Consider the following 25,788-nt stretch of genomic DNA (forward strand, 5'->3'; position numbering starts at 1 on the left):
GCCGCTATGCACCAAGGTAACCAAATAAAAACCTCAAAATAAGTAATATAAACAAGTGTTCAGCGCTAAAAATATAGTAAAAAGATATAAATATATAGCATAAAATATATGAAAAGTTCATAAGGTGACTGTAGGTGCTCATAAATATCCTGCGTTTATCCAAAATTCGGTGCTTGTGCAACCAGATATGGAAGAAATGCGCACTCACTGAAACACGCAATATAGTGCGCGTTTGATTAATATAATCTGATGTCATCAATTGGTCATCTGAGATGGGCCAGGTATAAGATTAACTCCCTCTCCAGATGGATAGATCCTGGCACTTTAGATGACAATTCAGGAAAATTCCCTTTAAGGGATGGATGGGTGCAGCTCACAGGGTGTAAAAGAGGCTCCCTCACTGGAGACTGGATAGTGGATATCTGAAAACCAATACAATTCTTAAATGCGATTTCTGCATTTGTTTTCTTTTTCAGGCTTTTTTTTCCTTCTATACTCATCTGGTGATCCAGCCAGTAAGTCTGTTGTTTTTGAAAAGAACACACTGTCTGTGGAACCTAAGGTGTTAATCCTCTTTAGAGAAGTCAGGATTAAACAGTGGTTTTACACAATGCAGAGGTTTAACCCTTTAGGTTCCGCAGACTGTGTTCTTGAACTATGTTTGAACTATTGCAACATGTAGGAATAAAAGGGCCTTTTCTATAAAGCAATTACGGCACTATATTTCACAGCCCATCACACAGGTTAAGCTTCCCTATGCCACATCTGACACTTTTCCCATGCTTAACGGAACTAGGCAGGGATGCCCTCTGTCCCCGTTCTTATTTGTGTTGTGTCTTGAACCATTGGCAGGAGCATATCCTGACATAGCAGGAATGACTGAGGGGGAAGGATTATATACTCTCACCTTTTGCAGATGACGTTCTATTGACTATTACTAAATCACACTTGTCCTTACCTGCTTCACATAAACTTTTATAAGCTTTTAGTGATCTATCTGGCTATAAAATAAACACTTCAAAGACGGAAGCTTTGCCTCTTAATATCCCACCCCAAGACCTTTTACTGCTTCAAAAAAATTACTCGTACCACTGGTGCTATGATCTATGAAATACCTTGGCACACATATAACTCCAACTTATGCTCATTTGTTTGAGGCTAACTATCCCCCACTGTTTCAGAAAATCTACACTTCTAAATCAGTGGGATGCCTATAAGATATCTTTCTCGGGCAGGGTAAATGTGTTAAAGATATCTATCTTGCCAAAGTTACTTTACCTTTTTGAAACTCCCAGTGGCAATACCGCAAGCTCAACTGCAAACTTTACAACGAGCGTTTCTTAGATTTATTTGGCATGGCAGAAAGTCTCGAATAGCGAGAACGGTTCTCCTGACTCCTACAAACAACGGAGGCCTAGGGGCACCAGATATTATCAAATACTATTTAGCCACTCACCTGAGACAAACGCTATCATGGTTCACCCACAAACCCCAGAACAGATGGTCAGAGATTGAATTAGGATATATTTATCTGATCCACACATGTTCGTTACTACGCCCTTTTCATTATGCATTACCCCTATCCCCTCCCCGTGCTTGAATCTGTGAAATTCACCCTCAAACTATGGTCGTCATGTGTAGAATCCCAGCAGTTATTGTCCATATGCTCCATTGTTGAATGTTTTGTATAATCCGGAGCTCCCAGATAGTCAGTCTGTCTTACCCACAGATGAGCGCTTGGGCAATTAGTGGGATATTTCAACTCTGTCATCTGATCAATCTGGTTTCACACAGGATTCGGTCATTTGAGGAGCTTAGTGCATGGAAATCCACATTACCTTCATCAGCCAAATATACCTATTTGCAGTTCTGTCATTATTTCCATACTTTGAATTCTTCTCTGACTCTAACCCGCCCCACAGATTTTGAGAGGATAGCGGCTAAAGGTCCCTCCCAACAACATTTTATTACCTCTTTATATAAACTACTCCTCAATAACACTTCTCTTGTTGATAACCCCCACTGTTATATGAAGAAATGGGAAGACTAACTTCAATGCTTAATCTCTTTGCAATGTTGGCAGATGATTTGGGACTCTGTTACTAAAACCTCTCGTTGTGTTGTGTATAAAGTAAAATTATATAAAATATTGATGCATTGGTACAAAACCCCTGTAGTGCTTCATGCGATTAACCCGAGTCTGTCTGACAGGTGTTGGAGGTGCATAGGAGGAGTAGGCACCTTGGCACAGATTTTTTTTGGTTCTGTCCACAGATTGTGGGTTATTGGACTAAAGGTTAAAATGGTCTTGGAGCAAGTACTCAATGTTACCCTTCCTCTAGGCCCTCTACACTATCTTTGGGGCTACCCTTTAGGGGTATTTCTACGCAATCTAAGAGGTTGGGAATACATAATCTGACGGCTGCTAGATGGGTGATACCTCGATTCTGGGAATCAGTCGATGCCCCCACACTAAATTATCTTTTAAGAGCGATCTCTGAAATCAGAGAAATGGAATATCTTACAGCTCTAGTGGGTGACTACTCAGGTAATTTTCGATCTATTTGGGAACCATGGGATCATTCTCACTTTGGTAGAATTTCTTCCTCTCCTCCTCTTCCCGCCCTCCCTTATATAGCTCAGATACCTCTTTACTTACTAAGCCTCTGAAAACTACTGTAACCCAACAATGTGCAGGTTTATGTCGTCTTGTGTTTTTGTATTGTACAATTTACCATGCTGTCTAATTATGTTCATATTTATTTTGTTTCTGTTCTCTTTTATATAGATTGTGGATTTCACTGCAACATTCACACCTAAAGTGTTGTAACTTTGTTCTGAAAAAATGGGCTTTGGCCTTTAATGAAAATTTACAATAATAGAAAAAAAAATATTCTTTCCAATTATATTGACATTTGAAATTCCACAATTTTGGCCATATTATATATATATATATATATATATATATATATATATATATACACACACTATATGTTGCAATGCGTTATAACAAAATATATGAAAACTATTTTTAAAAATACATTTCCAATATACTGTATGTCTTTAAAAATACAAATCTACATTTTTGGAATGTACTTACAAATATATGTAAAAATGACTTTTTTGTATGTTAAAAAAAATCGGAATATAGTTAAAAAAAAAAATTTTTTTTAATTTTTCATACAATTTGTAATATATAAACGCATTTCAACATGCAGTGTATAATAAATATATATATTTATTATATATATATATATATATATTGTTGAGTTGTTGTATGCAGTAGTGGCCAGGTCAGGGCATGACAGAGGGAGGCTACTGTCATACAGATGGTCAGCTGCCAGGTGGAGATGGGTCGGGTTCAGATTGCGGAGGTAGCGGGTGATGGTTAGATGCTTCGGGGGGGACTTGAGGGAGGGGGAGATGGAGAATGTGAGGAGGTGGTGGTCAGAGAGGGGGAAGGGGGTGTTAGTGAAGTCGTGGGGGTGCAGAGGTGGGAGAAAACGAGGTCCAGGGTGTTTCCATTGGAGTGGGTGGAGGACTGTGTGTGAGCGCGAAGGAGGAGGTTAGAAGGAGGAGCTGGGAAATAGCCGGGCTGTTGGTGTTGATCGGGATATTGAAGTCGCCTAGGATGATGGTCGGTAGCTCGGAGGAGAGGAAGAAGGGAAGCCAGGCGGCAAAGTCCTCTAGGAAGGGGGATGCGGAACCAGGAGGCCGATAGATTACCGCAATCCTTAGGGGGGTGGGAGAGAAGAGCCGGATGCAGTGGGCCTCGAAGGAGGAGAAGGATAGGGAGGGGGGGTTAGGGAGGACCTGGAAGGTGCTCAGCGTTGGTAGGAGCATACCGACCCCTCCACCTCTGCGCCCGCTCAGCCTGGGTGAATGGGTCCAGACGAGGCCTCCATAGGAGAGGGCGGCAGGGGAGGTGGAGTCAGTGGCTTGGATCCAGGTTTCGGTAACCGCTAGGAGGTTGAGGGAGTGGGAGACAGAGGTCGTGGATGGCGGTGAGCTTGTTGCAAACCGAACGGGCGTTCAAGAGTGCAACCGAGAGGGGAGGTGTGGATGTGGGGAGGAGGGGGACAGATATGAGATTGAGGGGGTTGCGGTGGTGGTTGCGGTGGTTGGCGTGAGTAGGGGGGTGCCGGGAGGGGGAGTGGGGAGATGGGGGGCAAGGGTTCAGGGAGATGTCACCGGCGGTTAGGAGAAGGAGGAGGGTGAGGAAGGTGGCATGGGAACGGGAGGTTTAGGAGAGTGTGGGTCTGTTGGTGGTGGCATGTGGGTCGGCAGGGGAGTGGAGTATCAGGAGGAGGTGGTGAGAGCCGTAGAGGGGGGAAGGAAGAAGTGAGGGTGCGATGTAGAGCTGTTTTGGGGGAGTAGGGGGGTAGAGGGAGGCAAGTTTGGGGATGGAGGAGAGGAGATCGAGGAGGAGAAGTGCAGGTGGCATGCTAGGGTAGGCAGAATGCTGATCGGGTCAGAGAGGAGGGAGGTTTCAGTCAGGACGTAAGGATGGGGAGAGTCCGTTATGCCATGTCGGAGTTCATCAGTGTCCAATTGTAGGAGTGGAAGTGGTGGGCGGCTGGGGCCGCAGCTGGCTGGTTGCAGTCTGTGGGTGCTGTAGGCCGGCGTCCGCGGGTGTTGTGGCGCGGCGTCGGTGGGCACAGTGGTGCGGCGGCTGGACAAGCCATGGGACGCAGTGATTGGAGGTGTTGTAGGCCCTTCATCAGGCATGCTGGAGGCCCAGCTTCGGGAGGTGATGAGGGCCCGGCGACGGGAGGTGTTGAGGGCCCGGCGACGGGAGGTGTTGAGGGCCCGGCGTCAGGAGTAGCTGAGGACCCGGTGGCAGGAGGTGCAGAGGACCCGGTGTCAGGGGGTGCTGAGAGCCCGGTGTCAGGGGGTGCTGAAGGCCCGGCGTCAGGAGGTGGTGTAGGCCAGCGTCAGGAGGTGGTGTAGGCCGGCATCTGGAGGTGGTGTAGGCTGGCGTCAGGAGGTGGTGCATGCCGATGTCCGGAATGGGCTAGACGTTGGTGGGCGCCTCCCTCGGATGGAGCGGGGCTCAGGGCTGTGCGGGGCAGGGGCACGGTTGAGTGGAGCACGGTGGGGAGTAGATGTGGCAGCGGTGGCTTCCCCAGTCGTGGCCGGTGGCGGCTTTCCAGATAGAAGAGAAATACTGGAATACTAGTCAGTACCAGTGTGCAAACCTGTGTTTGCTTTGGGAGAATAAATCACCTCTAACGTTGGGTGTCCTATGTATGTGATGTTGGTGCATTAGGTAAAACTATTCATTTAGTTTTCAATATTTTAGAATGGAGTGCCTCAAAGTTGTGCATAATTTTAAAAGGTTCCTTGACTGAAAAAAGATTGACAAACACTTAAGTGCTGGAAACCCTGGAGTGTAACTAAAGGCAAAACTTTCTTTTAAGTTTTGGATAGAATGGAGAGGTATTAGAACATCTGTTAGTTTTTGACTATGGGTCAGGAAGTGAAGGGAAATTATTCCTATGAGACACAGATGGCAAAAAAAAACGGACTTGTATTATCACGAGAATGTATTGATGTGTATTGTTAATGGGAATCACAACATAAGGGACAAATTGTGAGTCCCTCTGCAGAAAACTATAGCAGGGCGTAACCTAGCATATGTGCCCAGGCTACACCGAGCTCATAGAGGGTGGGCAGATTCCTTCTGTCTGCTCTCTAAGGCCACCATGGCAATTTATGGCAGTCTGAATAAAAAAACATAACTTAGCCCCTCCGCATTCAGCACTCTTTCTTTTGGGTTGTGTCTCCTGGTTTCCCCCCCGGGGAACTGTTAACCTTTTTTTAAGTCCTTGGGGGTCCAATGAAATACGGTGCTTCTGATTCTTGAAGGGTTTGGAGCTGAAATCTTTATCAGAGCTTAGACAAGAGTGTGGTACAACTGCATTGGACAGATGGAAGTATACTCAGCTGTCCTTTTTTTCTTTAGGAAGCTTCAGTGCCTGCTACGCCCACAAGGCTCCCTTTCCCCTTTTGAGGTTCTGTGCTTTGACTGAGCCCAAACCACTTGACTGTTATCTACACTTTATAAATTACTACTGGACCTGTAGGCCTGCACTGTACCATACTGTGTTAGGGAAGGGGAACAAGAATTAGATCATAGTTTATCAGACAGTGGCATAGACAAAATTACAACACTGGCCCATACCTCTTAATTCTAAAATGCAGGAGTCCTACAAATTTTTATCCTGTTGGTATATGGTCCCTGACAAACTATCCTGTATATATAAGGAAGCATAAGCACTATGCTGGAGAGGATGTAGGTAGACAGGCACATTTTTTCATCTGTGGTGGGAATGTCCCCTTATTAAGCTGTTTTTGTTGGACATTTGGAACCTGATTGCTAAAGCCACCCAGCATACGCTAGCAGATGATATACTTCTGATGCTCTTACATGATACACACTTATCAGTGGGTTCCTATAAATGCTCCGTGGTGACCCAACTTCTATATGCTGGTAAGAGTCTTATGCCCCTATATTGGAGGTCTGCTTATACTTATAGTAGTTGTAAAGCTCTTTTTTGTTTAATCAAAAATAGCAAACATGTCATCATACATTCCTGCTCTGTTCAATGGTTTTGCACAGAGGAGCCCCCGATCCTACTCTTCTTGGGTCCCCGGTCGGTGATCCTGGCCCCTCCTCTATGCTGAGTGCCCCCAGAGCAAGCTGCTTCCTCTTGGGACACTTGTGCATGCTTGCTCCTCAGCCAGCCCTGTATGTCCATAAGACATACAGAGTGTGGGTCTGCCCCTGCTGTGTGACTGACAGCAGCAGGAGTCAATGGCTTCTGCTGTTGTATCTCAGTCAATGAGGAGAGAGAGACCTGAGAGAGCCAAGGCTCTCATGCACAGTGCTGGATTAATATTGAGCTAAGGTAAGTAGGGGGGCTGAGGGGGGGGATCTGCCCACTGAATGTTTAAAAATGTTAAGCCTTTAGAATCACTTTAAGAAGTGGCTGTTGAAGGTACAAGACAGCATGCTGAGGAATGGAAGGCATCAATATTCAGTTATCAAAAATATTATAACATTTGAGCACTTTGGATTGACTTTAGTACCTCTGACTTGTACAAACTGTTGATACAATAATGCCTTGTGGGAATGACCTGTTAAACTAAACAGTTGTGTTTTCCTGTTTCATTTTTTCTTGACCTCACCTCAAAGGGGAGTCAGCCCAGGGGTCGGCAAACCCTGGGACTTCTTTTCTTCTCCCTAATGTCTCTTTATTTTCTCTCTAATCCTTTTCTTTATGCCCATTGCTTCACTTATTTGGGAGGTTTAAGGCAGTCTTGTTGTAGGCACCCCAGACGGTATACACCTGGCTTGAGTAATGTATGCCATTTTTCAGTGTACCTGTTTGTTTTGTACCCACTTTGGTCGGTGGTGAATGGCCCTTGTTATGTTTGTATGTACAGTATATGGAAGCATTGCTGTGTTGTGAATATTTGTTTCTGCCTCATTTGTAACTTTTCTCCTTTATCAGAAATAAAGAAAATAAAGAATTAAAAAAAAACTGACAAGGATCATAACCCCTCATTACTCTATCCAAAATGGAAAAAAGGTTTCCCTAAAGTTACACTTTAGTGTTTTGTACAAGTTTTAGTTAACTAAAGCCTGATATACTTTTTGTCAAAGTGTAACTGCACTTCATATGTATTTATCCCTATAGCCTTTAAAATAAATGCAGTATGATAAGGCTATTTTCACTAAAGATGCAGTGGAAAAGGTAGGCAGAGATCTTTTTAAAGGAAACCATAGTTTGAACTATATATTATCTGTCTAATTGGAAAAGAGTTTAAGTGCTAAAGTGTTATATTTAGTGATTTTAAGAGCACTTAAATAATATTCATGGGCGGCACAGTGGCTTAGTGGTTAGCACTTCCGCCAGGCAGTACTAGGGTCGTTGGTTCGAATCCCACCCACAGCACCACCTGCCTGGAGTTTGCATGTTCTCCCTGTGCCTGCGTGGGTTTCCTCCGGGTACTCCGGTTTCCTCCCACACTCCAAAGACATGCAGGTAGGTTAATTGGATCCTGTCTAAATTGTCCATAGTATGTGTATGTATGAATGTGAGTTAGGGACCTTAGATTGTACACCCCTTGGAGTTAGGGACTGATGTGAATGTACAATATATATGTAAAGTGCTGCGTAAATTGACGGTGCTATATACGTACCATAAATAAATAAATAAATATTCTCTATTCCTACTGCATATTTTTTTCTTTTTTTTTTGATACAGATTTTCTTTTTTTTTTGTCCTAGAAAAAATGTGGACTGCAGTGTTGCAATTACACAGTAAAATCCAGACAGAATCTTAGGCAGGGTATGGGCACAGACCCTTTGTAAACATTGCTATTTTACAGGGGCAATAAATATTGTTAACCGTTGAGGCTAGGTTATAAAAGAAAAAGGATGTTTTCAGACTAACCAACATTTTCAGATTTTGCTTTTACTGCAATTCTGTGCTAGTTGTAATCTCTCTGTTTGCCTTCCTGTTAAACCCAGTTAAACCCTCACCTTGTAAAACAACCAATTTAGTTTGAAATAGAAATGAAAGGCAAAATATTTGTGCATAGATATAACAAAAAAAAACTTTTTTCCCTTTTTTTTTTTTTAAGTGATCACATACCCTCTGTCCCCAGCTACATAGAGCTAGGGGAAAAACAGTAGAACACTGATCTTCCCAATGAAAGGCTGTGCCAGGGACGTGTCTGGACAAGACTGATCACTGGAGGCCAGCATAGCTAGAGAACTGACCATGGTGTGTTTTCCTGCTTAGTGCGGTCAGTTTTTAATAGGAAAGCAGAGGGACTGGCAAGAACACCAGGGATTTCACATAAAGGAAGCCATACAAAGACAACAGGATCATTTTTCATACAAGTACATGGTACAGCAGATACATATCAGGAATATGAAATGTTGGGTTTACATATTCTTTAATGCTCAATTATTTATTTCGCCGAAAAAAAATATTTGCATTGTGCATAATTTTTACAAGTTTCCTTGGCAGCTTGTTCATGGACAAAAGAAAAGGCTTTATTATGATGGCAGGACATGGGCAGAATGGCAGTTTGCTACCTGACAAATATGAGTCAGGGCTGGTGCTTTTCATAACAGCTGCGGGAGGCACCATTTTAGCTGTTCCCATAAAAATATTTGCATCCCGCTGTGGCAAAAAATTATACTTTGAACAGCTAGACTATTCCTGTTTGATGTTTTTTTGTTTTTTTTTGACGTTTCAGTGTAGAAAATTTGGCTTTAGGCATGAGAGAATGTACAATTTGAACATCTCATGTCTAATGGGGCATGTGTGCACAGCTCCTCTCTCATCCAATGCAACTAGAGTTATCTTACTTAACAGACAGTCCAGATACTGGGGTAAAGGATTCATGAGAATGCTTGCGACTCTATAGACAAAAAATCGGCACCTTATGTAGCAAGAAGTCGATTGTTAAAGACTGGGTACCTTCAGTTGCTACAGATCCCCTTCCAAATAGGGTAGAGGGGTGTAGGTAGGAGGAGCCTGAGGAGGCTTGCTTTTCCCATGGTATCCTGTGTCTAAACTGGATGTTTCTGTGTCAAATGCGGTTTTGTCTTAGTCACCTTTGGATGGTGATGTGTATATTTTCTATAGTGTTATTAACAGAGTGAGGGCTAGGCCACCTACTGTGAAGATGCTAAACTGTGCACTCTCTTCCCCCCATTTCTTTTTCAGGGAGAGGGAGATTTGGTGCTCTCTAATTATTAGATAAAATATTTCACTTTACAAATAGTTTTAACAAGAATGAACAGTGGAGAGATAAGAGCACATTAGATATAATGGGACCTATGTACTGCTGCAACGGAATCTTTTTAGTATCCCCAGCAACCACCTTGACATAGTATATCCTGGAGGAAAGTGTGATCAAAAACATGGCAGTACTATTGGTGAAAATAAAGCTATAGTACCACATGGTTACTTTCAAGTAAAAGTCCATGTTCTGATTTGTGGGCATAAACAAACATCTCAGTTGTAAAAAAAAAAAATATTTAGGCCTCATGCACAGTAGACATTTTAACACTGCACAATGTTAAAACATCTCCAACATTCATTAAGTAAACCAATAAAATAAATATGTTGACCCCAGCATTCCACATTCCAGATATGTGCCTGCTGTTCAATGTATTTGTATTAAAAAAAAATTCCTTTTGTGTTTGTAATGCTTCCTTTGTGTGAAATACCCGGTGATCCTGCCAGTCCAAACTGAGCATGCTAGGCATGAGAGCACATCTACCCCAGCATGGTCAGTTTTCTAGCTGTACTTTAATGTTCCTATTACCCATTTCAAAATGGATTATGGCATTGTTTGCATTTTCTGAAATTTGGGAATTTCACTATTCAAGGCAACATTTGCTTTTGCAATTTTATACAACCAGACTGATGAAAAACTGTAATTTTTGTGTTGATGGATTCCATCATCTCATAGCTAGAACATTTGCCAACTTGGAAAGTAGCTTGTCAAAATCCAGTAGTGATTATATAGGCAAATGCAAGTCATTATTACATTTTGTTTGTCATCACAATCTCAGTCTGTCTGTTAGGGTTTGTAAATTTTCTATCCAGCCTATATTATATTGGTGTTAAAATAGACCCCCCTTTTAGAGTGCACAACATACTGGCACGTAAACTGCTATGTAATAAACTGTTTAATATTTAGAAATGTAAAAATAATCTCAGTGAGTTAAACTGAAACTCTAGGGGAAAAAAAAAAAAAATTTTAATTTTTCTCTTTAAAAATGAGTTACCGTTAATGATGCCTGTATCTTGAATGCTGCTGTGTAGTGTAAAAATACCAGCTTCACTGATGCCGGATATTACAGTTAGTGCTCTTTTTCAAGTGCTGTGGCTGATAGTTCTAGCTGTGGCACAGTGCTGTAATTGTGTTGTTTACTCTTCCCTGCCTTTCCCTTTGTCCATTGACAAAAAGGCTTGTACTCTGCTCCTTAATTACAAGGGAAGAACCCATTTACCCCACCTCCTTGTACATTCACAGAAAACCTTGTATTAGGTGAACCAAATAAGTCTTTTTGTGAATGGACAAGGGGGAGAGTAAATGAAAGTATCTCCACCCTGTACCAGAGCTGGAACCATCAGTCACGAAGCTAGAAGAAGAGTAGTATATGTAATATCAGGGATCAGTGAGGCTATCATTTTACACTACAGTAGCGTTCATGATATAGGGATTACTATGTTTAGAGGTGACTTGTTTTTACAAAGCACAATTATAAAAAACAATTCTGGATTTCTACCTTAAGATTTGGCATTTTATTATACATATTGACTTTAAGGTGGCAGTAAATGACATTCACAAAGAACCCCAGATACACAGCCTTTTTTGACCAGTACCCTTTGTTTTAGTTAGGTGGTAAATTATTGTAAATATCAGCTTTGGATGGGTGCTATGAATTTTAAAGCAATATCGTAAACCAAAGTTTTCTTATTTATTATAATAATTATTCTGTGAAAGTGAACCAGTGCAACCTATTTGGTCTGTTAAAGCACAATAATAATATTAGTGATTATATTTATATTGTGTTGTTGCTGTCTTATCTACCTTTATAAACCACATCCTATACTGGTTAGCTCCCTAAGGTGTAAACATAAAGACAATATAATACGTTCCTCGAAACAAAGGGGCAGGATCTTCCCAGTTGTAGCAAAGACCGTAATTGTATGTTATATTTCCACTGTTGTTATGGTGACTACACAGGAATTAAGGGGACATCTCCCTAACAGAAACAAGGACAGTTCTACTCCTACCCCTACTTTATAGATAGCTGAAAGAAATTAGGTTCCAATATCTCTTTTAGGACCCCTACACACTTATGCATTTGTTAACGCACATGTGTGAAGCCAGATTTAGAGTTCCAGAATGCTTTTTCTAGGTGAAGATCATGATATAAGAGTTATCTTGCTTGGAGTTGGCCTTGGAGTTCGCTTCTAGGCTACGATTGGATAATTTGCATCCGTGGGCGGGAAAAGATATTCGGTCCCATAGTGCTCTGTTTCTGGGTCCTATGTCCTGAGGTTGTGGCAGCACTGTATTGTCAACGGAGTCCTAAGTGAAAAAAGAACTCCAGAAAGAGTAATTCTAAAGCTTGGGAAGGAGGAAATACCATCCAAATCATTTCTAACCATCCATTGAGGCTAAAGTGTGGATGGAGGAATAAGGGAGACCTCTGGTGGCAGAAATAAGGCAATCCACAGCATGGATGGAAACACGTATATAGTCTGAAGATTTCCACCCTGTCCTGATAGGACAAAAAGTGTTTTCAGCCACTTTGTCTGGCTAATTAAGGAGGTGAGCGCACACCTATCTATAGAGCACGGGGAGTGTGGCACGAATCACCTTACTTGTCACTGAAAAGTTATAAAAGCATAAAGAGGACTATTTATGAGTATTGGATTAGTATTATTTTGCAATAGCATCACATGGTGCACTGGTTTGAAGCACACTAATTTTTTCACGTTATTATTTATATAATCACTAACATATGAGTTTATATGTATACTATGGAGCGCGGCACGTATATATATATTTGTAGATATATATAATTTTTTATATAGTTATCTTGCTGTCTATAGCTTCCAGGAGATGTGTAATATAGCCATTTAATTGTAGAGGGGAAAGTGCTGGTTTATTGAATACAGAAATCTGACAAAAAACACACACATTTGGTGCTGCATTCATTTTCATTAACTTTTAATGTGCTATGTCTGTTTGGACACTGTAGCTGTCATGAAGGTGGTGTTAATTAAAACAAAATGTTTTCAAGGTCAGTCAGTGTATTTTAAAAAACATATCTCTTTAAATACATCTATATTTCAACTTCAGTAGGTTTCTTTAATTGTTACCTTACATTCTTGCTTGTTTTGCCAGGCTACATGGGATTGCACCTAGTGTTAACAGTATTTACTCAATGATAGCTGAGATCCTTTGAAACCAGAAGAAAGAAAGGGCATTGATATTTTACAGGCTTCGCTAAGCTCGGGAAGCACCTTTAGAACTGAGTTAAAACCGTAATGGAAACTAAGATCACCCCCATTGCAATGGACAGTGGTGTGATGCCGAAAAAGGATTAGAGCAGTAACCTCGGAACTGTGTTTGTTGTGATTTTGTGCCAAATTTATCAAAGGGTGGGTGCCCACACTAAATGTATTTTGACCTTTTTACCAATTACAGATTAAGTGTAAAAATTCAGAGTCAAAGTTCAGGCTGTGTCTGTAAGCTACAGCCTTTGATAAAGTTTGTGTTGACTGCAACAGTGTGCTGGAACCGGATGAGCAGATTGCATCTGAAATTCTGCTTTGTACTTTTTCTGTCTTTCCTGTTTGTGATCAATGATAAACTTTATATGATTACTGTTTGTTACCTTGGTCAAATGTTGTTAAATGCTCCCAGGATAATGAAGCACCTGGAATATTATTTCAGTTGTACAGTTTTCTTATATTGTCATGTCATCTGAAACAGATACTGTATACTACAGCAGGTATGTAAATCTATGCGTATAATAAAAAAGTAAGTGATGTTTGACTATATCAAGCTATCAAAAGCTAGTCTGTTGAACAATGTTTCAGAATTCAGAATCCGTAGTAGTACCAAAAACGTCCTGTACAAATGACTTCTAAAAATAACAAAATCTAACTTCCAAATTTGATGTGATAAGAGTGGTGTGTAGAGTATGTAACATAACATGCTGCACAGCATACAGAATGGGGCAGTCTATAATAGATCCACCCAACACCATGTACAGAAAGGAGTGGCTGGTATATTACTTACATCACAGTGAATATAGTGAGGCGGTCATATACAGCACAATGTACAGAGCAGAAAGTACAGCATAGCCAGTGTGCACACATTTGATACTATCATGGTAACCATGGAACTTTTGTATCATCTTAAATTCTATAAGGATAAGAGAGTATGGGCAAGGCTACCTTTCACTCTCGCCTCTATGTTAAATATAACTATAACTAGTGATAAATTAAAGTACAGAAGAAAAACAGAGATGTGAAAGAATCAGCATGGCTTTGAACCATCTCTAAGCCCTGTTTCATATGAAAGGTCCAATCAGGTCCACCTGTCAGTTTTTCAGGTGGACCTGATCGGACGGAAGACAATGTAAAACAAATGAAAAAAACAAGGGAAACGCAACCTAGTGCAAAAAAACCTTTTATTTGGCTGATATACCACACAACATAAAATGCACTCACATGATCAATAGATAAGGCATTCCTGAACATATCCTTTATAGTCAGCAGCCCATCCTAAGAGCAACTCCTGCCTGGCCACCTGCAATCCTGATTGGACCCTCCATTTATTCTTATAGACAAGCAAGTGTAATTGGACTTGTGCCCCTTTACACCGGCCTACCTCCGAAAAAAGATAAGTCCCCCTCCGTCTGGTTGGATCGGATTGGAGGACAGTCAGGTGTAAATGGGTCCATAGAGCAGAACGGACTTGGTTCATGTCCACTATTCAGAAAATGAGCGGACACAGACCCGTTGCCCGCCTGCTCAGCTCAGATCAGCAGGGGATCAGCGGACAGATCCCTTGCTGATCTAATGGAGACTGCCCCATTTGAAAGGGGGAAAAACCCACCTAAATGGTTGACTTACTGACATGAGCGTTTTAATCAGGAGAAATCAAAAGCATCTATATGGACTTTTGTATGAATTTGTCAATCTTTAAAGAGATTTAAAAAGAACAATTTTTAAGTTCCTAAAGCTAATGTGTACTTAAGATTACATGCTTGTAAAAATCAAGCAGCACAGCCTGAAACCAGAGCAGTTAGTACTGATTCATACATAGCTCAATTTGCCTCGCACAGGCTGCAGGCAGAGAAAATCAGTCAATTTTCTAATCTGCACTAACCGTGTAGATGGAGACATTTCTACTGCTGGTTATTGTATTCAAGCAGTTGTAGCACTTGATGTACAGTAAGATGTAGTCACTGCTTGGCAAATGGTTCTCTACCCAGCTCAGTCTATTTTTTAATCATCTTTTGACTAGTAGGGTGGTGCTTGCACAGTCACCCACAGCTCATTTCCTGCAGAAGCAGATGAAATTTGAGCAGTCTATGATCAGCCTTACACAGGAATTGCAACATCACACCATTCTGGGTGTTTGACTGTTGAGACATATTGTGAAAGGGACAATATAAGCTGTCATATGATGAGTGCCCACAAATGCAAAACTGCAGCAATTATCCCACTCAATCTTATCTAGAAGCAAGAGAAGGTTGGAAGACACTTATTAGAATAGGTTTGGAGCAGCAGATAACAGGTTAATCAAGCATTTTTAGTCTAGGAATTTGCAGTCCAGTGGAGTTGTTTTCGCTAGATACAGAGTTTGCACAATATATAAAAGAGCTGCGCCTGTGTTTTTGGTTCACTTACCTTCAATTACTCATTTAGGTCACTCTGGGGAAACTTCTCAGCAAGAATCTACAATTGTTTCTGAAACACATATGCATTAACAAATGTTAAATACACAAATCCAGTGTGACAGCTTTATATTACACACTGCTTATACATATACAGTGGTACCTCGGTTTATGATTGAAAATCCATTGAAAATAATGCCTCGGTTTACAAATGTTTTGCAAATTGTTTTCGCAATACGAAGTGTATGTCAGTGCTGATTTTTAAATGCAATTGCCAACTTTTTTTTTCTTCACTATAGCTCACAGGATTAGCTGTCACTTTCCCGAGTTAAAGGCAACTTTGTTTCTTTTAAGAAACTAAAAGGAAACATTGTTTCTTTTAACTTGGGGAAATAAACTAAAATAAAACTTTCTCTCTTTAAGCTGGGGGGGAAATGACAGATGAGTTTCTGAGCTATAGTGAAGAAAAAAAAAAGCGGTAATTGCCTTTAAAAACCAGCACCATAATAAATTAAAAAAAAAAAAAACAGCGTGGGGTCATCCCTCCCATTCACACCAAGCCCTTTGGGTCTGGTATGGATTTTGAGGGGAACTCCCACGCCAAAATTAAAAAAAAAATTGCATGGCCCCCCCCCAAAATTTATACCAGATCCTTATCCGAGCATACAGCCCGGCAGGTCAGGAAAAGGGAGGGAACGAGTGAGTGCCCCCCCCTCCTGAACCATACCAGGCCACATGCCCTCAAGATGGAGGGGGTGCTGATGGGGACAAGTGCCTCTTCCCCACAACCCTGGTCGGTGGTTGTGGGGGTCTGCGGGCAGGGGGCTTATCTGAATCAAGAAGCCCCCTTTAACAAGGGGGCCCTCAGATCCCGCCCTCCCCCCATGTGAATGAGTATGGGGTACATGGTACCGCTAAACCTTCACAAAAAAACAAAGTATAGTGTGAAAAAAGACAGGACACGGTCTTTGACAAGTCCTTTATTAAAAGAAAAAACTAAAACAATATCCCCCGCAGTAGATCCAACGTCAATCACGATGCCTGCCGCTGACCCAAAAGAGAAAAAAAAAGGTTCCATTCCCGACGATGGCTTCCAACCCTCTGCCTTTGAGCTCGCTTGATAGTTCTTAAATATGTAAGGATCTGGGCCACCTGGGGACATCACGCATGTGACCCCACCCCCAATGATGGCGGCAACGGTGGGCATCGTGATTGATTTTGCATCTACTGCAAGGGACATTCTTTTAGTTTTTTGTTTTAATAAAGGACTTGTCAAAGACCATGCCCTGTCTTTTTTTCACACTACACTTTTTGGTTTTTTTTGTGAATGGGCAGTGGTACCATGTACCCCATACTCATTCACATAAGGGGGAGGCCGGGATCTGGGGGCCCACTTGTTAAAGGGGGCTTCCAGATTCCGATAAGGCCCCTGCCCGTTGCTCCCCACAACCACCGACCAGGATTGTGGGGAAGAGTCCTTTGTCCCCATGACAAGGTGCTTTGGGGGGGAGGAGCCCCTCCTGCCCCAAAGCACTCCCCATGCTGAGGGCATGTGGCCTAGTGCGGTTCAGGAGGGGGGGCACTATCTCGTCCCCCCCTCTTTCCTAACCTGCAGGGCTGCATGCTTGGTTAAGGGTCTGGTATGGATTTTGGGGGGGAACCCCCACACCATTTTTTTTCTTTGGTGCGGGAGTTCCCCTCAAAATCCATACCAGACCCGAAGGGCTTGGTATAAATGGGAGGGGGGACCCCATGCCATTTTAATTATTTTTTTAATTGCCGGAAATTCTTTTACATTCAGCTGTCAGTGGGGAACCCCGCTGACAGCTGAAACATTAACACATGGTTGTCACTACTAAAATACCGCATGACTTGATAAAATAACTCATGCGTTATTTTAGTAGCGTTTACTTTTTTCTGACCTCAGGAATGAATTTAATTGGCTTTCAATGCATTCCTATGGGAAACTGCGTTTCGGTTTACGAATTTTTCGTTATACGAAAAGTCCTGCAGAACGAATTCAATTTGTAAACCTAGGTATTACTGTACTGTATAATTTCATTATGAAACTGGAATTCATAATTATCCAGAAAATGCATTAGAAAATTGAATCACTATGCATAAACATGTTTTCTTGTTTCCCTTGTTTCTGTAGATATGAGACTGTTTTGCATCTCCTATTTCCATACCCAGTAAAGTTTGGGGGACTAAATTTGTCAGGACTCCAAAAATAGTTTTTTGGGGTTTTTTTGTTTTTATTTTGATGTAAAAAAAAATCCAAGCAGTGATCTGCTTAATGTCCTGTCATCAGAACATGCCAAATGTTGCAGCCTTGAGAATGTCTGTATTCTTACAAGTCATACTTGTGACCTGCACTGGCATAAACACTACAGGAAATGTATAGTTTTTTAAACAACCCTTAATGATTAATTCCTTTGTGTCTAAAATATGATTCAGTATTTGTTTAGTAAATAAACAAAGCTCTACTGTTAGTTTTTATTGGTAAGAAAATTGGCTCGTGGCTGAGATCAGTTTGAAGTCAGTTTCAGATTAAGGTCGAAATTAGGCTTTGACATGTTTCCCATGCATTCACATTGTGACTGCGTTGAAAAATATAATCAAAACAATGATCCGTATGACAAGAGCAACAGTAAGCATAACTATAAAAGAATACAGTTCAAAATGTAATCCTTGCATTTAGTTACTATCAAGCATGCATGCCACACTTTTCAGATATTTATTTGTAAAAAAAATTTGAAAACCATTTATCACTTTTCCTTCCACTTCACAATCGTGATGTTTTGTGTTGATCTATCACATAAAAACCTAATAAAATAAATTTACGCTTTTGGTTGTAACATGACAAAATGTGGAAAATTCCAAGGGGTATGAATACTTTTTCAAGGCACTGTACTACTTAAAGTGTTACTAAACCCAGGACCCTGCATTCACTATATCTAGTCTCCCACAATACACAGAACATGGAAATGCAATTATTTTAGTAAATATAAACTGCTAAATACCTTTTCTCATCAGCAGTTAGAGAAGTCTTGTGACTTCAGCAGAGCACATATTAAAGCTTGTAGGAGGAGTTTTCTTTCTGCTCTAGGAGGATGTGAAACTTCTGACCCTCTGTCTGGACAGTGCTGATTGGTCCTGTGCTGATCACATGCACTCTTCCAAGAAAAAAAAATAAAACCTCAAGCAATACACACCAAACAGAGCATGTGCATGTGACTACGGATTCAGTCTGTATTGGGTGTTCATTTCAACAAGAGGAGGGGCAGAGATGAAAGGATCTAACAGACTTTTTACACAATACAGAGGATTAACCCCTTAGGTTCCACAGTGATTATAACAAGCATGGGTTACTGCATCTACAGACTGATTTTACTGTTGTGGATTTAGTAACACTTTAAGGTTTCACTCCAACTGCAAGTGAAGATACTTGTACAAAATTGTGTATACTTATTAATAGGTTTGCTGGAAGTTGATGAATATTCTTGTTTTGAATTAATGGTTTTAATGTGGTATTACTGAATAAAAGTATTATTTTTTTTAATAGTGTGTTGTTAAATATGATTTTGGTTTATTTATAAAAGTTTCAAATACCATCTGTCCATCCTTTTATGGGTTTCCAAATGAACTACATATCTTTGATAGTTTAAGGTTTTATTTTATATAAAAATATGGAGTTACCATTTACATGGTTGCATAGAAATTGGAGAACATAGGAAACATGGTTAGAGTGCACACCCCAGGGTAACAAACCAACTATACATTGATGTCTGGAAGTCAGACACAGGAAAAAGATGATATCTTTGAAAAAGCCAAGTGTTTCTGAGACGTAGGCCCCTTACTCCATAGTGCTGTACCAGCAGAATTCATTTGATAACTTGAGTTGCAAATTGGTATTGTTTACAGCTGACTGCTTCACCAGCTTAGAAGATATGAAAGCTAGAGTTGCTTCATGTCAGCGAGGAGTTGAAGCTTTAGCAGTGCATTGCCAACCATTTTACATTTGGCAACCAAATTACTGTATGTTGAAGGCATTCAATGTGGTCCCTTAGGTTTTGAGGAGCCATTGGTCTATCTGATTTGGTCAGTTATCCATTTATTGGCCCAACTGTGTTCATAGACTTTAGTGATACCCTGTGATCCTCACATATTTTGGCCCCTGCAAAATTAATTTCTCGTTTCCAAAACGACGTTTCCAAAATGCTTTGCTTAAATTTTGTGTACTGTAACCAAAGTTAACTTCATTAAAAAAAATTCTAGTAGATAAAACAGATTCCCAGATCACTTTGTATGTGTTTTTTAGCTATTCTACATGTATGTGTTACAATGTAGTGGCAGCGACTTTGGGATCACAGGGATATGTGTAAGGTACTGATGATTAGTATGTGATTGGACAGTTTTGATTGTATTGTATAAGGGTCAGGTCCCCTGTAATAGCCCCTGCTCATGTATATCAATAATTAAAACCAATGGGTTTGTGATATTGCCAGGGACATTGTCTTTACTGTATATAATATTATTTAAGACAGCATGGATCAGTTTTGATTAAAAATTCTAAAGTTCATAAAAGAGCACTGGCGATTTTTCCATGGTAGGTATTACTGTGGTAAATGTTTGTAAGCTTGTTTGCATGCATGATTAACAGTTACTTAATGTGGACCTGTATTCTACATTGAACTCAAAGCTGTAGTAATAAATGTGCTGCTTTAAACATACAGTATAACACATAACTGTAGATGTTAAAAATGGTGCTGTGGGTTCTCTTGGATGGCAGGGTCACAGCATCAATACTCTGGTGTTCTGCTAAATAGAACAATCGATGTTCAGAGGTTGAAACTGATATGGCCATCTATGTCCTTCATCAAAAACCTGTCAACTAAATCTGGCCATACATAGTACAAAATTATAGATAGATGAAAATTTCAATCCATCTATGGCTGTTCCTGTTCATGAGAAGTCAGTCTGTTGATTGACTTCATGAACGGGCTTGTTGGAAAATTTCCATTTAATGGGCTACAGTGCTGATCAGTGTATTCCGAATAGATCAGTGTAATCCTGCTCTCAGAATACAATGGCACAGCAGGGAGGAATGAATGTGTGGATAGGGAAATTGGCTCAGTTTTTTCATTCTGCCAGCTGACTGAAAGAAAAAAACTGGGTAGTGTTTGGACAGCTTATTGCTACAGCAATGGTTATTTGTCTGACCCACAGAGGAGCTTGCTTTACTAAAGGAAAAGTCAATATTTCACAGTTACCATTATCTTTAATATGTTGAATGGAATACTATTGTTACTAAAGGTGTGATGTGATTGTATTTTGAGTATAGGTGTGCATTAAAATTATCCCTATGTTTTATTTTTTTGAATAGTTTGTGTTAAGTATGTGTTGTATAAAGTCACTGTACATTTCCTAAATGTTTTAAGATATGCTTACAAAATCAACATACAATTTTATTGAAAAAAACGTTTTTCAGTTGTAAAATTTAAATGTTACACTGTTTCTATTAAACTTTAGGTTAAGTGGTTTTCAGGCATTCAAAAAAGATACCTACACAAATACAAGCAGGATAAATGCATTCTGACTCTAGCATAGTCTCCACCACAGTTGGTATGTGCTGCAGTGCTTTATATATCACATATGCAAAAATCATTCCTGGATGGCTCGTGTGGTCAATTTTGTTATGGTAAATTTTTTTTATATATATATATATATATATATATATATATATATATATATATATATATATATATGTTCATGCCCATGGGTAGCAGGTGATATATTAGGCTGCCTATACTTTATATACGTTATTGTGCAGCCCAAATAATTTTATATAACTGTGTATACGTAGGAACAATTACATCAGATCAGTGCTACCTAGATCTCAGTTTGAAGTCATAGGCGTTTTCACCCAGTTCTCTATCTATGCTTATAGCCTATCCGGGGAAGAAGTTATCTTTTTAAAGTAAGTTTTTTTTTTGTTTTTTTTTTTCCTGTGACAGTAGGCTTTTTTCAGAGGTATCCAGTGGGCCTGGGTAGACACTTGTGGTTGATCACTTTATGTGAAAGCAAGTATATTTTCCTATGTTTTGTGAAGCATCTTGCATATGCAAGGGCATTCAATGCAATCCCTTAGGTTTTGAGGAGCCATTGGTCCATCTGAGTTGGTCAGTTATCCATTGATTGGCCCATCTGTGTTCATAGACTTTATCGATACCGTGTGATCCTCACATATTTTGTCCCCTGCTAAATTAACTTTGCAAGATCCAAAACCTGTAAGGCTGTGTTTCAGAGTGTAAACAGTTCTAGTTGTCTAGATAGAAAATGGACTCCTTTGACCCTGTTACGTAAATCTAAGTATTTTCTACTTTTTGGATTTTGGGTGGAATATGGTATTATGGAAACCTGAAAAACCCCTTTAATATTCCTAAGTGCACATATGCTTTAATTAAATCCACTAATAAATTTAGAACTCCAGGAGATTTTTTACAAAAACATTCAGTCCAGTTATGTATTTAGTTCAGTATCATCTTGCTATTAAATTTCCATAATCTCCTTCACACCAAAAGAGTGCTTGCACTTTGAATGAATGATGTGAAACTGTACCAAGAGGTTCTGTAGAGTAAATATGTCCCAACTGCTAGAAGATGGAGTCTCCACCAGCACCTTCCATAGATGTTGAAACTGTCTGTAGACACACGGACAATAAAAATTTCCTCTCTCCATAGTGTTCCGTCAATTATAAATTAAGTAACCGATCAGGCAGAGAAGTAGTACTTTACCAGCATGCAGTAGATCCTGTCAGATAAATATTTATGCTGTTTAACAGATCTGCATATCCACAATACTGGTTTTTATTTAATGGATCCTATTGTACTTTGCAACACTGTCCAACTTTTTTCAAACACTGGGTGTAGGGGGTATATGAAATTAAGAAAGACTCTCAGCATTGTTATGCATATTTAAGCTTCATTGAGCATGGTGGAAGGGTGATGCTGTAAGTTGTGCAACGCTGTAAACCAACATAAAGCTCAACTCACAAAAATGTAACACCAGTTTAAAGCTGGACATACACATTAGATTTCTATCATTTTGCCCTGCATGAGGAGCAAAGAAAATCCCTTGATTTCCCCCATGCCAAACAGGTTGGAGGGACAAATGTTCAGTGCTGTCCATTTTATTCTGACACACACCCATGGCTGTCAGAATACCCAAACAGTGGCTGCCTCTGATTGAATGCAGGCATTTTTTCGGTGAGAATTTTCTATCCAGCCACTTGTTTGACTTTTGTCAAGCTTGGTAGTGCTTACAGGGCCATCCATGGAACGAATTTCGGCCACTTCAGGAAATTATTATTAGTAATTTTTAAATAATGATAAAGTCTGTTATTTTAATGCTTATTTTTTATTTATCTTTCATACAATAGGTGAAAAAAATAAGATACACAAGTTAGAAATACAATAGGTGAAAAAAATAATATAAAAAAAAAATAATATACGCAAGTTAGAAAATTAGGATATCTGACCTTTGTATCTTCTTGGTTAAAGTACTGTTTGTGTAATGATTTCTTTTCCTTAGCTTGTGGCTCTGGATCCCCTCGAAGATTCCAGTATATTGAAGGCTGCTTCCTTGGTTTCCCTCTATTACCAGACCTGTCTCAGGATTATTTTTCTTAATGGTTCCTTTGTATTTCAGGCATATTGTGGTCTGTGGTCATATCACTTTAGAGAGTGTATCCAACTTCTTGAAGGATTTCTTGCACAAGGACCGAGATGATGTCAACGTGGAGATTGTATTCCTGCACAAGTGGGTAACCTCTCATGTTAGTGTTAGTGTGGTACTTATGTCTTGCTTTTTAGATGTTGCTTCTGGAAGATCTTTTTATGCTAATCATTGAGGTTATTTTACTAAAAGTATAGATACTGTTTACACTTTGCAACGTGAATGTGAGTAAATAACCTGAAGTTGGCTACAGGGGAATGTACTGGAGTACACACAAACTGTAAACAGAAAATAACCAGACCCTGGAATCTCCTGGTAATGCTTACTGAGATGAATATTTATATCTTTGTGTATAACAATAATGCCGCTTTACCTAAATTAGGTCTTGTCTGATTTAAAACAATGTTGTGCATGGTTAATTAGAAATTCAGTTCTGAAGCCAAGTAATACAACTCCACTGTAGTAACATCTGACCTATTAAGGCTAGGGATGCTAACTCAGGAGCAGATAACCATGGGTCCCAAAGTTTCATAAACGTCTAAGGAAATCCCCTATGCTGAAAGACTAGCTTTTAGAGGGTAAAATTAACTTGGGTTTTCCATTTCTCCACTGTCATTGGTTTTTGGAGTAGCCACTTTTTGGCTACCAGTTTGCTTGCCAAAAATAAATTAACGGCTGATATAAATACCCCCTGGGGGAAGGGCCTCCTCATCCAACATGCCTTGTAAGCAAATAAGTGTCTAATGGAATTAGTACATAAAAAGCACTGATAATTGTATGTGTAATAGTGTCTCAGTGCTGCTGAGGTTTGGGTCAATGCCATAGCATATTCATAAGGTCAGCAGGATGACCGTTGCCTCTAGGACAATCGGGGGCTTTCCCACCTTTCCAATTAAATAGTTTTTGAGGTTTTGAGGGGTGTGATAAACTCTGTGTAGGAAGAATAACTGAGGAAGCCACTGGAAAGGGTGTGGAGGGACATTGTGGGGACTACTGACAATGCTGTATCATAAACGTCTTCAGAAAGGGGGCACAGATACTTTTCCCACCACTTCTTAGCTGACAGCTTTGTTTTTGTTTCTTAGTTCCTGGCTTCATAACAAATATATTTGTAACATAATCATTTTTGTAGTAGTTGGGGCTAAAAGTGACATCAGTGGTATGTGAACCAGGGACATGTACAGGCCTGCAACACCAAAACATTCCTCAAAGCACTATTAAACCCAAAACCTAAAAATGTAATATATTGCAGCTTACCAATCATTAGATGTGGTGGCTGCATTAATTTTCCTTTTTTAGTTTTTTTCCCCTTCTGATTTCATCTGGTAATCTGGCCAGTAACACACCTCTTGTATTAGAGTGCCCCCACTTTGGACAAGAGCATTGTGATTCTGGGGAGCGATCAGTGTTAGATGTACAAGTAGATTTAAATACACTAACAAATTGAAGCCAAACTCCAGCCAAAACTTTATAAGCAGTTACAGCACACAGTTTTTTTCCTTTTGGGATAAAGGTTTTACATGAATACATTAAATATGATCATTGTAAGCACCCCTGTCAGCAGTAAATGGTTTCTCTCATCTCTGTAACTGCAAGAGAACTTATTTTGAAAAACAGACTTACTGGCTGGATTGCCAGATGAAAATTAAATAAAGCCCAAAAAAGAAAATGAATACAGCCATCACATATAAGAATTGGTAAGCTGCAATATAATACGTTTGCTTTTGCCTTTAATGTTGCTTTAACTGCAAATAGTAATGCAATTTATTATAACATTCCTTTTATACTATTTGAAAAGATTTGAAGACCATATGTGTATAGCTAATGTACTGTATAAAGTACATGTCTTAGATGTACAAAAACTCCAAGCCCTGTAATTTGCTGAGTTCCTCATAACAAGTGTTCCATATTAGGGTATGTACACTATAACCATAATGCACCAAGTAGAGGAAAAACGTCCCAATTAAGACACTTTTTGTGGTGTCAAAGGTGGATTTTCACCTCGCTTTGGGAAGCCTTTCTCTCATGTTCTGTTTCTACAAAAGAAAATGAACTGATCTCTCCAGTGGAGGAACACATAAAAGCTGGAAGATTTGACTGGATAAGGAATGCATACTAGTTTAAACAGACTGTACGATGACAGCTAAATACTTCATTGGACATTATTGGAGAGACTGGATAAAGAAAGGAGCACACATCTTGTCTGTTGTGTGAACAGTGATATCTTATAACTTAGCAGAGAACTGTGAGAAGCTTACCTTGACTATTGCTATGCATATACAAAGTACAGGAAAATAGTTTTGTTTTTTTTTGTTGTTTTTATGGTGACAAACTTGATTCTTTCTCAAGGTGGCTACCAGTAGGACCAATTAAGTATACTTGTGCAGCAAAGAGTAAAAATGTAATTTAAATTATAAACAAAAATGGAGGCTAAATAATTTTAAAAGATTTTTAAACCCTTCAGGCTTCGATTTCATAAAAGTCAGAAAGTCCTCATGTAATCAAGTAATTCTGACTCACAAAAGAGAGGTGTTTGGCTAGCTGCTCACTACATAATAATAAAGCAGCTTTGTGGCTTTTAGAACCTTTTA

The 25,788-nt window shown here is 39.8% G+C and overlaps 1 protein-coding gene across 18 annotated transcripts in view; it reads left to right on the plus strand.

Annotated features, from left to right (window-relative positions):
• Window positions 1-25,788, plus strand: part of KCNMA1 (potassium calcium-activated channel subfamily M alpha 1) — a 976,002-nt gene that overhangs the window by 627,811 nt on the left and 322,403 nt on the right. For all 18 annotated transcript variants that reach the window (XM_089682563.1, XM_089682562.1, XM_089682551.1 and 15 more), the window contains exon 10: window positions 23,171-23,281. In XM_089682563.1, coding sequence (XP_089538689.1) covers window positions 23,171-23,281 — 111 coding nt within the window. The remainder of the gene's footprint in view (window positions 1-23,170; window positions 23,282-25,788) is intronic.

Source organism: Staurois parvus, unplaced genomic scaffold (assembly GCF_062004578.1).
Source record: "Staurois parvus isolate SC_StPar_1 unplaced genomic scaffold, SC_StPar_1.0 ptg000291l, whole genome shotgun sequence".
Taxonomy (NCBI): Eukaryota; Metazoa; Chordata; class Amphibia; order Anura; family Ranidae; genus Staurois; species Staurois parvus.